The 18,379-nt window shown below is 38.8% G+C and overlaps 1 protein-coding gene across 11 annotated transcripts in view; it reads right to left on the reverse strand.

Moving 5' to 3' along the window:
• Nucleotides 1–18,379, reverse strand: part of LOC148393348 (neurexin-1a-like) — a 181,131-nt gene that overhangs the window by 136,964 nt on the left and 25,788 nt on the right. For 9 of the 11 annotated variants that reach the window (XM_088384601.1, XM_088384599.1, XM_088384605.1 and 6 more), the window contains exons 2-3: nucleotides 17,296–17,498; nucleotides 5,623–6,862 (exon numbers count right to left, since the gene is read on the reverse strand). In XM_088384601.1, coding sequence (XP_088240727.1) covers nucleotides 5,623–6,334 — 712 coding nt within the window. In that variant the 5' untranslated portion in view covers nucleotides 6,335–6,862; nucleotides 17,296–17,498. Of the gene's footprint in view, nucleotides 1–5,622; nucleotides 6,863–8,544; nucleotides 8,761–17,295; nucleotides 17,499–18,379 lie in introns of those variants that run through there. The other 2 variants (XM_088384597.1, XM_088384596.1) reach the window with 2 other exon arrangements.

Genomic DNA, 18,379 nt, shown 5'->3' on the forward strand with positions numbered 1-18,379 from the left:
ATATAAGAACTATTATTTGTACAAAAGGCCGTGAATGGAAATCAGATTTGAAGATAAAGGTCCTTGTTTTTGTAAACAGGTGCCCATGCGCTCAGCGTAGAAACAAGCACATCTTCATTTTCATGCAGTGGCAAGACGAACAGCATTGCGCCTCGCTATGCATACTTTTGTTGCTATAATTCCCAATTAGGAAATGATAAAATTCACCAAATAACTTCATGGGATTATGTTAAATCATGCTGATTATTATTATTATAATCCGCCTATCCAAACAATAATTTAATTTCTAAATAGCCTCAAAGCGAAGCAGTTTTGTCATGGTAATATTTTTTTGGAAAGTAGGTCAGCTCGAACAAAACCTAAACTGAAAAACTGAAACATCAATTGCTTAGAAATAACTTTGGTTGTGGTAATATTCAGTTAATAATCACATACAGACTTGAAGCAAATGGACACATATTGACTGTTAATTTTGTCTCATTACATCACGTCAATACATTCTGTATGATACAGAATTATTTTTGTGCAACTCCTGTGTGGCATGTGGTGTATCTCTGCGTTGAGGTGGGTAGATGTAAACTAAACTAAGTTGATAATTAAGTAATTCCTGAAAATTAAATTAGAAAATGATTTCCTTGCAAAAAGTAATTGTTGGCATGCAGAATTTATTGCTTTGAACGTCATGCCAAAGCCAAAAAGGCAGCAGGGTGTTTTTAACTCACAATGCATTCATTGCATGGTCTTACATAAACAAGAACGGAGAAGATTAGGAATGATGGATAGATATAATATAGTATTTGCATGAACCCAGCTGAGACAAGGACTCGTCACTCTTGTTGGAATTATTACGAAATACCAATCAGACATATGTCATCGGCATGTAAGAATGGAAAATAGCACAAGGGAACAAAGTCAACCCATGGAACCCATGCAATACTAATTTACTGTGTTTGGGAATTTGGCAGACCAATGGTTTTTTTCTTTCACACGCCCCTAAGACTTCTGACAATTCGGTCAATTAGACTAGACTTTAAACTACGTAGATGAAATCAGCTCTAAGTTGTGATTCAGGTTTGTGTAACATGATTTTGTTCAATGTGATTTCATTTCATTCATTTACATGACAAAGTGTGAGCATCAAACCGTTTAGATTTGACTTTAGACCAGCTCAAAGGAAGTTCAAGTTGTGGCGCAGGTGGCGCAACGTAATTTTGGTGGCGATGGGGGTGGCGTGATTGCTAAGCACCACTCATATAAATGTATCATTCAGCTACGCCTGTATGCTCTGAGCAGATGGCGTGCCGTACTGACAATATAGTCCAATGGTGATCTTTTCAAAGAGGCAGACCAAACAGAGGGGGATTTCACAGAGCAGATGTGCTGAAGGACCTTGTCATTCTTTCACATCTTGTGGTTTGGAATCATCCGACAGGATTATCAACATAGTGTATACTCTAGTTCTTATAACCCTAATCCCAGGATTGACCAAATCTAGCATAGTGTTACAGGTGAGGACACTCCTGTGATGCAATAATGGTATTACACTTGATTGGTGGGAGACTTAAGATATCAATGCTCAAACCTGTCAGATGTTATATAACAGATCATGTAATTTTAAAAAGTGATTTGCACCACCAATCACCAAAAGTCTTTCTTCTCGAAATGTGCTTAGAAGTATCTTAAAGAAAACAAATATGTACTTTTTTATTGCCAATGTGTGACAAATCCAATCTCAAGTGTAGCTCCTCTGCCAAAATAATGTTTAAAACCACACACACGCATACACACACACAAAGTACAGAGGATTAAATAATAGATTCGCTGTTAACATTAAAATGTATTCTTCCATTTTTAATTCAAAGATAGACGTGGAGAGGCAAAAAAAATGAGAAAACGGTTAAAAGTTTAGCATTGTTAAAATCAAATGACTGATTAACACCTAACAAGCTCTAATACAATGCAAGATGAGCTAAAATGCAAAAACACTCAGAAGTGTGACAAAAGCCAAATTATATAACTAGTGGGGATTGCGTCTCCTACTCTTACAATTTGAAAACCGCAAAAAAATTCAACTTCAGGGAGAAGTATGGACTAAACGATGATTCACGTTTTAGTGTCCGTGTTTGCGACTTGCAGTTATGCTTGTGTTTTGTGAGTCCAATTTTAAACAGCATATATGGAATTCCACATATTGTGGTGGTGTTTGTCAATGACAATTTAATTGACTAATGTGGTCTTGAGGGAAAATAGTGTACACTTCTTGGCTGCAACAAGCAGAAGCTACTACTTAATGGTTCGCCTACAGGAGACAATCACTAGCAGTTGTATTTAAACTAGGCAGAAATCCCGCAGGAAATACCTCTAATCTTTTGATCCGAATATCTGTCTTTAGACTCAGAGGCAGTAACGCACGATTAATCTGCTATTGTCCGAGTGGAGCCGCACTTTGGCTTCTAGAAAATGACACTTTCCCAGATATGGATTGTGCTTGTGCAGTGATCGACGCAGGTCGTAGGAAGCACTCATTCAGATGAAACTTCCTGTAAGGTGCAGAGCGCTTCCATTTGCAATGCTAAATGTGAAGGATTGCATGAGTCACTACTGTAATATATGGCACACCCACACAGTGGAGAGGGCACCTCTCTGGTGCCGGGGTCACTTGACAGGTTTAGTAGCACTTCTGGGACTAGGTTAGATTACTATTAATAGCTACATTTCCATCAAGTGAAACCGATTAGTTTTCCACTGGAAAGTTTGGATCACCAAGCATGTTTTTCTTGTGTTTCGGCAGGATTTTGAGAGCTGGGTCAGTTACGGAAATAATATGACAGCCTCTCGTGTTATTTACAAAAGCATGGGAATGCCAATGTGGAGGAAATATTTTTGACTGGCAAATATGTAAGTAGGCTCCAATGTATTCAATTACATAATTACAATTACATAGTATATGTAATTGTGACTGGCATTAGCAATGCTTTACTAACATGTCAACGAACACCCAACCAACATGAAAATCCATTGATGTTATTGATAAATCCAATTTATAATTCTAAATGTTACAAATTCAACAATCATACTAATTTTCTCCCTCCTCTATTGGCAAAACAGAGGGAACAGCAGCACAAAAAAATGCACAATGTAGCCTTGGAGCACTGCAATAACATCCACAGACAGACAGTTGAGCTCATGAGGCAAGGTAGTGCACCGAGTGACTATTGTGAAAATATATAGCTCGATCTGCAGCCCCAGTGCACATGTTGATTGATGACATTTCCTTTATTGGAAGTAAAGGTTGGTTGAGACTGTGAAATATGACCTGGTCACTGCACACATATGTACGCTTTTACTGTTCAAGGCAGCCTCCACCGGCTCCAGCATAAGTCAAATCCTGCCTATGAATCAGATAATGGACCAAATAAAGCACTGCATCTTCTTAGTTGAGTCCTTTTTTTTTTTTTTAAACCAGGGCTGATTTATGTTGAGCTAATGTGCAATGAAATGCACAACATCATTTCATCTGATCAGGATGAAAATATGGCAATGCATCTATGTTATTTCTCTAATGAGAAACGGGAGCACAGATTCTGTGGGACTAAGCGATAGCTATGAAACAATGCATTTAAATAATTGTTCTAACCGATCAAAGGGATTTGTGCGGGCGTAGTCATGCAATGTCCGCGCTTGTGATTGAGCAGGGGAGAGATGACAGTTGTTGTCGTGTAGCCGTTAATCCTTTCATCTGATCAAAGTAATAGAGCAGCTTTGAAATGATTTAATGGACAGGTAATATCTAAATTTCAAGGTATTTTAAGGTTGAATCAGTGTGCTTGCATTAGCTAAGATGAAATATGGATGGAGGACAACTTTTGTTTACCACTCTGATCTGCCCAGCAATAATATCTTTTCGTTCAATTTGGCTGTTGAGTCTAATTCTGATTGACATAATCGCAAGCCTCTATTGTTAAAAAAAAATTGGTTCAACACCAGTCCTCGTCTCAATTTTAGATGAGTGCTGGGAATTTGAACGGGCATCCATTTATTGCCTTTCTTTCCAGCAGTTGGTTCGGGATAAAGCAAGCAGATATTAACGTTGTGAACGTGGTTAATTGTAGTTAATTATGTTTCCAAACAACTGGGTCTCTTGAGTACTTGCCAACCTATCAAAGGAGACAAAAAAGGAAATACTGTATTTTATCGGCTCCTTGTTTGAGTGTAAAACCACAGTAATAACCCAGATACCAAGTTGCTTTGCGCATTTTTACACTTTAGGCAAGCCCACTCACTGCCCATCTTTGGCTTTTCACTCAGATTTTGGTTTTACTATGTTTTACTGTCTTCATTATCAATGTATTGTTTTCACTGTGTTTGTTGTTGTATGACTCCATGTACAGCACTTAAACTTAATTGCAAGTAAAGTTTTAGATCCCAACCCCACAATATATGTAAACGCATCCTTATGTCCCAAATCACTCTCGAGTGTTAACTATTACCAGAAAAATACAAATATAAATAATCAATGACATGAACATGCAGGCTGTGAAATTCTGTTGGAAAAATATAGTATTACTGAAGTCGAGTAATTCGAAACAGAGACGCAGCTCCACTCTGTACGTCGAAGCGAGTTGATGAACTACGGCACCATGAATTTAAATGCGATTCCAGGAGGAACGCAAACGTGCAGACGACATGGACGACATTTTAATTAGTTGTATATGCCTCACTAACTATTGGCGGTCCAGTGAGAGGAACTTAGGCTGCAGTTGCAGGTCAATCGAAGCTGACCTAATGAGCTTATTATTAACAATAATAGTACATGCTCAAACGGGCCTAAAGGAAGTAACAACCAAACATTAATTATGGCTGGGTTGGATTTGACGAGCAATGCCATAACATCATGCTACATTATTGCATCATCTCACATTTCATCATCATGAAGAACAAGTCAGCTGGATGGAAAAAACAACTTAATTCTGAATTCAATTAGTATATGGCATTACAATGCTCTGTGACGTTAATTTGAATTAAGCCATGCAATATTTTTTGAATTAAAGTTAGTTTTTTTTTAATATTTGCATTCAAAAATAACTGTGATTGACAACTTAACCCACACACTCCATTACTTGCGGTACATATTTGGATTTTACGTGTGTTATTGTAGGACATAGCATTGACAACATTATGACAGTCTTGCGCCATCATTTTGTGAGTCTATGCATCTTCTTATATGATATTTTCGTTAAATAAGACTACTTAATACTACTAATGCATCAGACTTGTGGTTTTTGCATCTGAGGCAAGCCACTGGAGGGTTCATTTCATAGGTCAACCGATCCCGGCAGACCTGCAGATAGGAATGGAAGAAGACCTTTGGGGATGGAGAGCACCAGCATGTTTTCCCTAATGAGACCTAGTAGGTGATCCACTCATTCCAAACAACAGCAGATCAATGGCACAAATGGCCTTCACTAAATAGAGGAAGGGATCGTTTACCTATGAAAGTATGTTAATGTGGTTGGAAATTTTATATTTTTTCCCCAAAATCAGTGTGTTATGAATGGGGCTTTTTTTTTCTTTTTATACAGAAGACATTTTGTTCCGTCAAAGTGGATGCAGATGTCTTACCTTCACTGCAGTCCGTTCCTTGGAATCCAGTTTGAGAACAGTCGCAGGTTGGTTTGTTGTCGATTAAACTGCACACTCCACCATTTAGGCACATGTTAGCTGCGCCGCACAGGTCCTTCACGACCCCTTCACTGTCCACCATGACAGATGCTGTGTTGTTGACCTTTATGTCCGTTATCCTACCGGCGAAAGGCGGCTGATCCCTGATGGCAGCCGACGTGAGTCGCAACGCCACCGATCGCAACTCTGGCGGGATGCCACCGACAAACAAGTGGCTGAAAACGGTCATATCCCGTCTTTTGGACTTGACCTCCACCCACTTGATCTCATTGTCCACCATCAGAGTTGTGTTCTTGAAGTTTCTTCGTACGGTGACGGCGTGCCATTGGCTGTCATTGACCGCAGTGTCGGATATCATCGAGGCAGGCTCGGCACAGAAGATGGAAAAACGAAGGCTGAGTTTCCCGTTCAGTAAGAGGAGTTCCAAAAAGTCACAAAATCCCTCGTCGTCAAAGTAAACCAGCAGCCCGTGGGAGCTCTTTGTTTTCATGTTGAAACTCATTTCACTTTCGCAGCACGCGTTCCACACTGGGAAGCGAGCCCACTGTCCCTGTGCACCTGTAAACTCCAGACAAGTGCCAACTTCTACATAGCCACAAATGAGCAGCCCGACCCAAATCAAGTGGGCACTGTTATGCTTTTGTAAAGCCATTGTGAGAACACTAATCTATGTGGATGTCTAAATGTATTTACAGGATGTTTAGATTAAGCAATGCATTTACTGAGCTGACCGTGACAGAAAAGAGGCAGACAATGAAAGGTCTCATTGTACGATAGACAAATATTTGAGTTTTAACGGGCTAAAAATGTTGGCACTTGTGACTTGGGTCAGAAATATTAACACTGCCTGGGCTGTGTGTGCCAAAATAATCTGGTCTGTTTCAAGGTCCTCTCTGCCATGGCGCTGGACAATAAACTAACAGTGCTTCAAAGACAAAATTGTTTGTGGTCATGGAAGAGCTCCTCCTGATGCCAGTTAGAGAATGCACGGTTTCACACGAGTTGAGACTGCAGCCTTAATCTTCACGTTCATGCCAACATGGTTTTGGCTGGTAACTGCTAGGCTTGCTGTGGGCTTTTCACCCCGCATCTTCCCTAACAAAGTGAAAATGAGCCATATGGAGAAACACTGGCTGATGAGTTCATCAAAAGAGCCAGTCTGTCCGTCCAAGCAAGTTCTCTGCAAAAGAAACAAAATGTCAATACAGCAGCACCATTCCAACATTTGCTTGCATGTTTACATATGTTACATTTGGAGAAAGAATAAGTTGTCAATATGAGAAACCTATCAAAATGTAATTCCTACATTCAAATGCACCAAAAGTCATTGTACGAAAACTTCATTTTTCATTTTTGCATGACCGTCAAAAATTTTACAAATCACAATATGTGAAGTCGGCTGGCCTAAAACGCTTCCCCCACGTCACTTTTTCTTATACAATGGTTCACTCATTTTTATACTTGCATGACAAAGTCATAAACTATCACGGACAATATTGCCTGTGTTGTTAATAAAGCTTTTATGATTGTGATAGTTTGAGCCTTGAGCAGATTCCATTCTTTGTGTTGGTCCCCTACAATACATGAGCGACCAGACTTCGGTTAAGCATCATTTTAAAATGACAAGAGATATACGTATATGAGATGTGTTGATATTTCCTATGGGATCAACTGTTTGGAATCACAAACAAATTGGACCTTTGACGTTCCACTGTTTAATTATTGCATATTCATATTGCCTGATAGCAGCATCAGCAGCATTGCCACCACCCAGGGGATTCAGTCTTAAAGAATCAACTGTTTATCTCGACCAGCAATTACTTTTTGTGACTCGAAAATGTTGAGACTTTTTTGCAAGAAAACCATATGCAAGACAGAAAATCAATGAGGCAGGAACAATGTCACACTATCGCCACCCGGCACTTAGTAAGCATCTCATCAGCCCTCCCCTATATCATCCCCAAACAGTCCACTGCCGCTAGGGGGCATTTGTACATGTTATTAAAAGATTCCTATACTATGCTGTGATGTATCAAGCAAACTCGATGCAAGGCTTTCTTTGTCATTCGGATTCCGTGGAACCCTTACTCATCATTCACACTAGCGGACATGTACTTCACACACAGACATGGCTCATTAGGGTCTTTACAAAAGGCAAATGCTGCGCACAAGGACATAAGAAAACGTACATCATCTCTGTTGTAGACTATCAGAGTTTTTAATACACTCAGAAATGTTACTTTTACATTAACTTTCGTATTTAAGAGAAGAAAAAAATTACACCCGAAGAAAAAAGTGCACTATTTGCTCACAAAGGCGATTTGTGTAAGAAAATGCGTGCATCTGCCTCAATTTGCTACTTGTATGATGAAAGGACTTGGCGTTATCTCAAGTGTCTTTTAGGTGCACCCACATTCACAGTAAATAAAAGGCGCAGTGTTGTTGAAAATTGTGTTAACTAATAAGAGTTAATTCATGATCGTCAAGCGCGTGCCCCCCCCCCCCCCTAAAAAAAGAAAAGCGACAGTGTACTCTGCATCGTTGACACATCTCATACCTTTACACACTGCAGCAGACTACAATGCATTTAAATATATTTATTAGAATTTTTACGCAAGTCTGGAGGGCGTGGAGACTAAAGGAGAATTAAATGCTATTATCACCTTTCTTCCTGTGCGCTCCGTACACTTGGACCGGACCCTAAATATAGTTAGCGCAAAAGGAGCAAGGGGGACAGAGACACCTCAAAAACACGTTGGCCAAAAACATCCCACCGTGTGCTGAGAAGGGGGGGGGAAAAAAAAAACGCGCGAGGAGACGGGTCACTTCCACACTTAAGTCCAGTTATAAGGTATCATTTACCTTCAACGTGCTTCCTTCCACGGTGTCCGCAGCTTACAAAAGCAAACACGTAAAGAAAACGAGAAATTTCTTTAAAAAAAAAAAAAAACATCAACAAGAATGAAAAAGATCAACGTGATTTCGGGTGAAGAGCAAAGGAGTGAGAATCCAGTTTTGGTGGAGGTGGAAAGAGGTGCAGTGTGCTTTCTCGGTTGAGCTTGTTCACGGACTGCGAGCCGCCACAGACACAGCGATCCACGTGACTCCCCCGTGCAGGGGAGGGGCTGGATGCAGCACCTTGGACAGCGGCTCGGCGTCCACACAAACACAAACAAGACCACTGAGATACTAACTTCTTTCAAAAACTGCAGTGATTAATTACTGTGCAAACATCCCTTTTCCAAGGACACAATTTCGCACGTTTCGACACTTTCTACACCAGTAGCCCCCGAGATAGATAGATAGATAGATAGATAGATAGATAGATAGATAGATAGATAGATAGATAGATAGATAGATAGATAGATAGATAGATAGATAGATAGATAGATAGATAGATAGATAGATAGATAGATAGATAGATAGATAGATAGATAGATAGATAGATAGATAGATAGATAGATAGATAGATAGATAGATAGATAGATAGATAGATAGATAGATAGATAGATAGATAGATAGATAGATAGATAGATAGATAGATAGATAGATAGATAGATAGATAGATAGATAGATAGATAGATAGATAGATAGATAGATAGATAGATAGATAGATAGATAGATAGATAGATAAATGCATCAATAGTTGGAGGGATGAATGGGTGGGTTGGGCGGACGGACGGGCAGACCGACTGTGTGACCTGATTGGTGGATAAATAAACACTTGATAGACACATATAGATATATGTGTATATATAGATACACTTGATACAGAGATGGATAAATAAGACGTCGAGATGTATGGATTGGATGAACAGACATACAAACATCGCAGTAGCTATATTACGTAGATGTCTATATTGTATATATTATAGAATAGGTCAAGGTGATATGGAGTTTAAAATGCCATAAAAGGACATTGCCTAGTATAACAAATATTTCTCTTGAGGAGCTTTTACATATCCTTGCTGACTTCAGGCAAAAGAACCCCGTACTGGTCACCAGTCAATCTCAGGACACATATAGAGGCAGACAACCATTCACACTCAGCAGTTCCCACAGCCCTGAACGGAAGCCAAGCGAGTGAATCACTACCTTGTGAGTGAAAGACTATCACATTGAATATACTAAGAAATGGCAGGAACCAATACAGGCTCGAAAGTGGCAGACTGCTCAGAACACCTCTACGCAAAGTTTTCTCAGCCAATAATTGAGCAGCTCGGCGCATTTTGTCATCCATACATGACCATTTCATTTCCATCATGCCTTACTGTGTGTGTGCGCCTGTGTGTGTGTGCGTGAGTGCATGTGTCACCATTGAATTTAAGTAAATTGTTGTCGTTAACTGATCAATATCAATAAAAGGCATCAATTAAATAACCTCTTATTGGTGTAGTAGCATAGTGATCAATGGTACATTTATATATCGCAAATTGCCATGATACTTGATCAACCCACACCTCCCCCTTGATGTAATGATTTATCATTCTAACGTAAATCTTTCTTTTTTTCCCCAAAGTTATTTTTTCCAGTGATAGAAATCATTTTTTCAGTTCCTCTTGAAAGCATCTGTATCCCCCTCAGATTAAAGATGATTGAATTTAGAAATGTGTGTCATTTGGTTTATTAGATTAAAAGACAGGGAAAAGGACATCACAAGTCTGAATTTAATTTCCGAGGAATTAATGAATCATACGAGTGTGGGCTGCAAAGAGCCGCTTGCATGTCCAGCTAAAACGAGCTTAGTGATTGTATTGACTCTTATATAATGACCTTGTACAGATGATGCATGAGAAAACTATTAACGTGCCAAAAATCTGATTAAAAGTGCGATTTTAAAGCTCGAGCAAACAACCCAGAGCAGATTGCCACTCTCCTTATTGACATTTGATCCAGGGATTATTGGATCAATTGATTTCCCATTCACAATTTTTTTTACACCTCACTTTATGATATAATTTCCAATATGATGACCATGAATTCCACACTTTAAATGTTTTTTTTTTCCTCCAAAAAGCAATTCTCCTGAAACAACTGGGTCAGTAGATCACAAGTGATCATCAAAACACCATTCTCCTTTATTTGGGAAAGACAAAAAAAAGCTAGTTTCTCAAGTCTTCACTTGCCCTATTCTACACTTAGTATCTATAATATCTAGCATGTAGCTAACGTAAACAAAGTTGCAAGCAGCAGTATACCTTCAATATATATATTTTTTGGGTGGTACTGTGTGTGGAGTCATTGCACAATTTCTTATCAATAATACATTCAAAGCAAGAACACAGGAACACTTGACCTTTTTTTTTTTAAGGGGGCTTTTATATACAGTTATCTGTGATTTGAAAACACTATACTGTACATTTTTAGTTTTATTAGTCGGGGTGCAATCTCAACAGTTACAATAAAAGCACAATATTGAAACATTGTTGCGCAGTGTACTTTTTTGGGGTCTGTGACCTCTTCAAGGTCGTTATATAGCAAATCTCTCATCCCCATAGAGTGGATTTCATCTAAATGAATTCTACACCTAACTGAATCTGGAGTCTTACAAAAACTACTAAACTTGGCAATGCTCAAATGTGGAGATATGAGTTATAAAAGTTGAGCGCTATCTTTAAAATGTATGATAAAATGGAATTATATTCATTGAATGCAAGCTAGTGTGAAATGGCCTGATAAAATAGAGCCATGACACACCTGCTGGTCACAAATAGTAATCCCAACATTTAAAGGGAGCTGCTTTCATTCACTATTGTCATTGAAAGCATTTTAGGTGAATACAGGCTCAATGCAATCCAAATTGAAAAGCGTTTGCACAAACAGACACACACACATGCACGCACACAGAGAAAGATATATGTGTCATTGTTTATTTATGATATTGATACACAAGCTTTGTATTTAGATGGATGGAAAGATGGATGGTTGCAAAGAGGGACAAACAGAAAGACAGAAATATATCGCAGAAGGTTGTGTTTTTTTTGTTTTCAGAAAAAAAATGGAAAGAAAAAAATTGTATTATTGTAGGAAGGCGACGATATGTAAACATGATAAAGCATTCCCATGGATTGTTGACATTAGGTGTATGAGCTCAACAGTGTGTGTGCACTTCCAAGACAAGCAAATAAAAACCCCAATCTCAAAAATAAACTCTTCAAATATATAGTCCAACTGTAAAGATAGATGAATCAACATGGAAATGCCATTTCCCTTTTGCAAAGGAATGAATTCCAACACTAAATCCGGCGTTAACTTGAAACCAAGAATGCTACAAAGTTATAAAGTGTAACCCTGGACATATATAGCATCGATAATTTGCTGGAAAGATTAAACGTGATAGAATTTCAAGACAACTCCCTTCCCTTGTGAGCACACCAAGCAGCCACAATTAAAAGTGTTAAACAGCTGCAAGGTGAAGGTTGCTAGCTTCCACATGACTGCTCTTGACAGGAAGAAAAATCCTTTTCAACTCAGGCATCTCCCTCTGCAGTCTTTTCCTGGGCCAGCGGGAGGAGGATCGCTCCCATTTTGCACTTTTCGTCAAAGTGGCAACCGGAGCCCGGGAACACACTTCATTAACTGCTCCAACGGCAGAGGATGGTAGCTTTTCCAGGGAGTAATCACAAATCTGAAGTTGTAAGATGACCACAATGCATTACGCAGAAAAGGCTTGTCACTCCCTCCAAGGTTCCTATCCTTTCAAGTGTGGGGCGCCAATCAATCAAATGAAATGAGCTGAGAAACCTTGGGTGTTATTTACACGTGCGTCTTCTCAGGTTGTTTCATATGGGACAAAACTAGTCCATCCTGTGATTTAGAAGTGCAGGATCAGAAACAAGCTCAATGTATGCCAACAAAAATTCCTGGAACCTGCTTTACATTTGTCAAAATTGATATAAATGTAATAACATGGAACGGTGTTCCTAATCCACAAAATGTATGGTTACCGATTCATTTGCCTTGTCATTACTTATTCTAATTTTTGTGCTTCTCTGCTGCATCCTCAATTAGATAAGAAGTCATTAATTTATTTTCACTCAGTGGAAAATCTGGAGTTGCTCAGCGAAATGAGGATGAGAAGGCGGAGCAAGAGGTGTGGAATAGTTAACATTGGGCAGGGGCTTGATATGATTTCTCTAAAGACATACTTTTCAAGTCTGGGAAAACATTTATTAGACTATAAATGCACACAGCCAAAGCTTCATTGGCGCTCGTATTCCATCTTACATCATTAATGTTTGATGTAAAAATTCAACTATGAGTGCTGCTGGGGACTTAATGGTATGAAGGTCTTTGTAAGCCTCGTAACAGAAGACCAGCAAAAGCAAAGCCACAATCTCAATGCACCCATCCAAACACTCCATCGTCAAACTAATGGCATAAGTACATGCATTCCGGGCAATATGAAAACGTGTGGCTTGTCTGTATCCACGCCAAGTACGCACCTTTTTTTTTTCCTGATTTTCATTTGGTCGGTGTTGAAAACAATCGTTTTGAAAAGGTAGCCTGTCAAATTGTTAAACTGTCAGTTCACTGGCTACACCAGATACAAGAGGGGACAATCCACGTACAGAACGTGGTCAAAATGTATCATATAGTACTTTACTTGACTCGCATGCTTCTGTAGCATTAAACTGCAGCACTCTGAACCTATGCATTAATATTTCAATCTAAAGGTCTTCCAATTCATGGCTATGCTTTTACTCTCTTGTACTGTTTCACTCAGTGATAAAGCAATATATGTTTACATCAGCAAAATGCTACTTTTACACTATATCCAGATTTTAATAAATCTGGCTCTTAGTGAACGAGGTTGGGAACATAATTTTATTCTTCCTTTAATTCTGTGACACCATCTAAAAAAAAAATCAAGACTTAAATACAGACCGTCCTTGCTATTGAAATATTAAACTTTACATTATTCTAACCGAGATATTCTCTGAAAGTAATAATGCATGTCCTCTGAGTAGCAGACTGAAAGGTGCTCGTTCATGTGATGAGCAGATCTAGCAGCACAAGAATAACAATAGGAACAATTGGCACCTCATCTGGATTTTCAGAGACACATTCCGGAAGGAATCAACCGTGGATATGGCTGACAAAGAGCCAAAATAAGAATAGTACAAAAGAGTTAAGGTGTCGCATTATGAGGTGCGAAAAGATAGACATGCAAGTCCTAAAATATGACCGCAAAGGATGCATTATGCAGTTGTTGGTCAAGTTTGGAGAGTATCTGTGAAGGACACCATTGTAGTTCGTAATTGGCTAGATCAATCAGTGCAGGTTTTTTTTTTCTATTTTAAAAATATTATTTTTAGGGTCTCATAACTATTTTGTTTTTGATATACATATGGGATATGCAAACAATTATTTCCACCCACAGTCACACTAATGAGTCATTTTGAGTCTTAACTAAACCTCACATACATGTTTTTGGAACATAGAAGCTGGAGGGAAGAACATGCAAATTCCTCATGGGTAGCCCGGAGCTGAGAACTTGAGAACTGTGAGCCAGACGTGCTACCGACTTGGTCCCATGAGAAATTTGTCCTCGCCAACCAGACTTAAAATGGCTGGAACCTCTCAACACTGTTTGAAGTGCTTATAATGCACAGGGAACCAAATGCCAAGTCAATTGGAAACAGTTTATTGTGGATACAGAGAAAAACATTTAAGATTTTTAGGTAAGAAATCTTACCCTGTGATTTCAGATCCTCTTGTAATTATTGGAAATGTGTGTTCTGAGACAACAAATTCAAACTAATCTTTATATTGTATAACGTGTTAAGAATTTGCCAATATTTCACTCGTTAACCAGTTTTGGCTCCCTTAATGTAAATTTCAAGTTATATCCCACCAACATGATCATTTCTAATATACAGTATTTCTGGAGAACAAAATGTGCACATTTCACCAAATGAAGGAATGAAACATGTGTAACTATAAGCTGAAAAAAGCTAAGACATGAAACCTCAGTCAATCCTGAGTGTAAGAATAAAAATGCTACTCGGGTTTGCACATCCCCCCTCCGACTACAGTGTTAGGCTCATTTGGACAATTAGAAGAACTGCAGCTCAGTTCAACATGCACACAGTAATGGTACCACAAGGTTAAAGTGAAGAATACGGCCCTTTTTTCCTATGCATATAAAGACAATTACATACAAGGCTACAATGAAAGACAAGGCCAACACCTTGAGATTAATATAAAACTATACATGTCAATATATCAAAATTAGAGGCAAACACAAGAGTGATTAATGCTTGAAAATTCAGCAAGTCTTGTGGGAAACATAAAACACCTAACACTAACCCAACAAGAAGCTTGAGTGAAGAAATGTCAGCATTGTCTAAGAGTAGCACATCAGGTAGTAGGTAGGCATATTTGCTGGATGGATTGATGAAATTAGGTGAGATAAAAGAGCGGCTGTGATAAAGGTGGCATCAATCACTTGCTATCTATATCTTTACACTTGTCATAGGAGATAGTAGTGGTAGTGGGCACTTTATGGGAAAAAGGCAGAAAGTAAATAGATACGGTGGCTCACCGAAATACTTTAAGGTTTAAAGTGTTTTTATTTTACCATTTATAATTCTGATAACGTTTCATCCAGTTTTCAACATAATTTGTGTTGTAAATGAGCAGATTCATCTTTTTTTTATTTACTACTCGCTATTCCTTTTAATGTGCATTGAGTATATTAATTACATTAAAAATGCTTAATCTATTTCAAGGTAAAATGGAGAATCAATGTTTTCTCAAAACTTTTAAAGGTTACCACAGTAGATTTTTATCACAGCGCTTTATCATTGGGCTTTAGGGTGAGGTTCTTTTAATACAATGACAAAAGTAAATTGACTTGTAGAAATGGAAAAATCATTGTTGAACTGATTTTAGTATTAATACTTCCCAACCACATCATGAAAACGATTAAAAAAAATAGGTTTAGCAGAGTCAGTGGAGGTGGGCTAATAAAGTATTTTGCCAATTGGTGGGAACTATTGATGTCAGACTGCAGCTATTTCACTATCGAACAGCATCATCTTTAAAAAGGAGACGATGGGCTTGGCAGTGGAGGAGTCCTATTGATCCTCGGTTTTATTGATTTCTTCCCTTTGTGAGAAAGAGAGATCGAGTTTGTGTGTGCATGCGTCCTTGTGTGTGTGTGTGTGTGTAGAGGGTGTGCGTGTCAGTGGCAAAGCAAAAAGATGGGAGGTGCGTTAGCTGGGAGAAGGCCTCTTTCTGAATAAGAATGGTGAAGCACTGGGCACCGGAGTAAGGTGCTGCATGAACAATAACGTCTGGTGCCGCTGTGGATTGTGCTGCACTCCAGACGAAAGAGGCTCTCACTGCAGATGTGCTGCTGACATGTTCCAGCGGCTGCATTGCAGACTCTTAATGAGATCCCGGAATTATTGAGTTACTGTCAACTGGACATAAAATACACAAAGATATGTCAGATTTGTCTAAAAGCTCACTTAAACTATTTCAGCACTTACAGAATGCAACGTATGAGCAATATCCTTTGAGGTTGTTCCGACTAGTCCAATTTCAGGGGCTTCTCTTTTGGAAATAATGGACATTATTGAACAAATATTATGTATCATATAATATTATATATTAATTTTCTTCATCCATCTTTTTCTTTCTGCTAATTTGTTTTTAAAATTGCTTTACAGATAAAATAGAGTTGTGGTGAATACAGGTGAAGAGATTTCTATGTTATATTAATAAAAATATATGCACTGAATCATGCATTGACCAGGAGGCCAAGTTGAAAAGTGAGCGTCTGCTGGAGGCTTTTTGCTTCTTGAGCTTGTAGAGAATGACTCAATCTCTCTCTGACACTTCTGCGTTTTGACAGTGGGAGTTATCTGTTCAGTGGCTAATCTTAAACGGCGGACGGTTGTGGTCAGAATTTTGTCAAGGCTCAAGTGCTAAAGGAAACACTTGAGGCGAAAGCCTTTTTGGTAATCCATTCTCTAAGATGCTTGGACTGCATGATTAAGAACAACAGCAACGATAATAATAAAACACCATTTCTCCCAGTACGGCCCCGAACACTAAAGTACACAAATTCAAGTGAATAATGTATCCAATGTTGAGTCATTTTATTGATGTGTTTTGCATTTGGCTTTTAAAAGTTGAAAATAAACTCAGTCGACACCCACTGTGCAGACTGTCTGCAAAGTTGCTGAGATTGTTCTGTTACATTTCTTTGACCCTGGACAAACATTCCGAATAATGTATACCATTCTCTATCCAAAGACACAACCAGTAGAGATATAACTATAAATACGAATTATACTGGGTTTTCCAAACATGAGTCATGGAAGCCTTTTCCAGGCCTTTACTGAGATTCTACACCACAGTATAATATGTCTTGCGCATTGGGTCTTCATTTATGAAGATCATAGAATGATATAGTATATTAATGGTGTATCTCTGAATTAAACTTGATTAGCTATTTATTGGCCGCAGTTATACCACAATTAACCTTTCTTAATCTTGGATCTCACATGAGGAAGCCTGTGTGCAATGGTTGAATATCACAAGATTACCTGAATGATAGAAAAGTGTCTGGTGCAATCTAATGAGGCCGTGTTTGTTTACCTTTTGGTACGCCTGTTCTCAGTAGAATCTGCCAGGATTTGACTGACAAAAATGCCAGTGTTTTGAGAAAGGTCAATGAGAGTGAGACAAGGCCGCTCAACTCAGCTTCCTTTAATTAGCGCCGGCTTTGTGCTCCTGTCTCATCCTGTAGCGCTGCTAGAACCATGTTCACCCTTCAAGATGTGGCCTGAACAAGAATGGTCCTGCGAGGAAGCCAAATGAAAAGAGTGGTCATTATAAGCAAAGATTCCCTTTGCTCAAGCCAGAAATATATTCAGCGAATGTTAAAACTCAATATGAAAGTGTTAACAGCATTGTCATGATGTTTGACAGCCACGGGGGAGTTACACCTTTCACTGAATCAAATGCATTGTTAGAATCGAGAAAATAATTTAGGCATGCATTTGCAAGTTAATGAATGACAAGTCGGGTCAGTTGAGAAGATTTGAAATTGCGACATCCAAATCCCCTGGGTCGTATGATGCTGGTGAGAAAGAATGCTTCACCGGACTCTTAATCTTATTTTCATCAAATGACTGCCAGGAACAAGAGCAGGAAATGCCGAGAAAAGGTCAGATATTTGTCACAGCTATATAATGAAAGTTACTTTCTCAGTGGTACGGTTGGCTTCGCAGAATGGTGAACTGGGGCTTACCCACTTGATCTACTTTCACCTGTTAGGTAGGAAACCAGAATTCCTATTATTGTGCAGACCCATTGAGAAATAATCATTTCGGTATGTAGGACAAAAGAAAGGAGACAGGGATGGCACCCAAACAAATTTCCAATCTAGCTAAATGACCGACTCATTTTGTAATAAAATCATGTGCATACTTGTAGGAATAAAGACAAGAGAAGAGTACTGACAAAGTTTCCTTGCACAGTTACATTCAATCTTACTGTAAATTGGGTTCCAGGAATTAAAGCTAAGACATGCTTTCTTGAAAGACTCTAATGCTTTCATAGGAACTTGGGTTTAAAGGAAGATGAAACCACTTACAGGCAGAGATCAACACTGCCATGCCTGCGGAATTAAGTCTCGTCTCATTGGAGATGTTTGACAGTTAAACGCACCTGCAGTCAA

The sequence above is a fragment of the Syngnathus floridae genome, chromosome 9 (assembly GCF_059516105.1).
Source record: "Syngnathus floridae isolate MCC-2025c chromosome 9, RoL_Sflo_1.0, whole genome shotgun sequence".
Taxonomy (NCBI): domain Eukaryota; kingdom Metazoa; phylum Chordata; class Actinopteri; order Syngnathiformes; family Syngnathidae; genus Syngnathus; species Syngnathus floridae.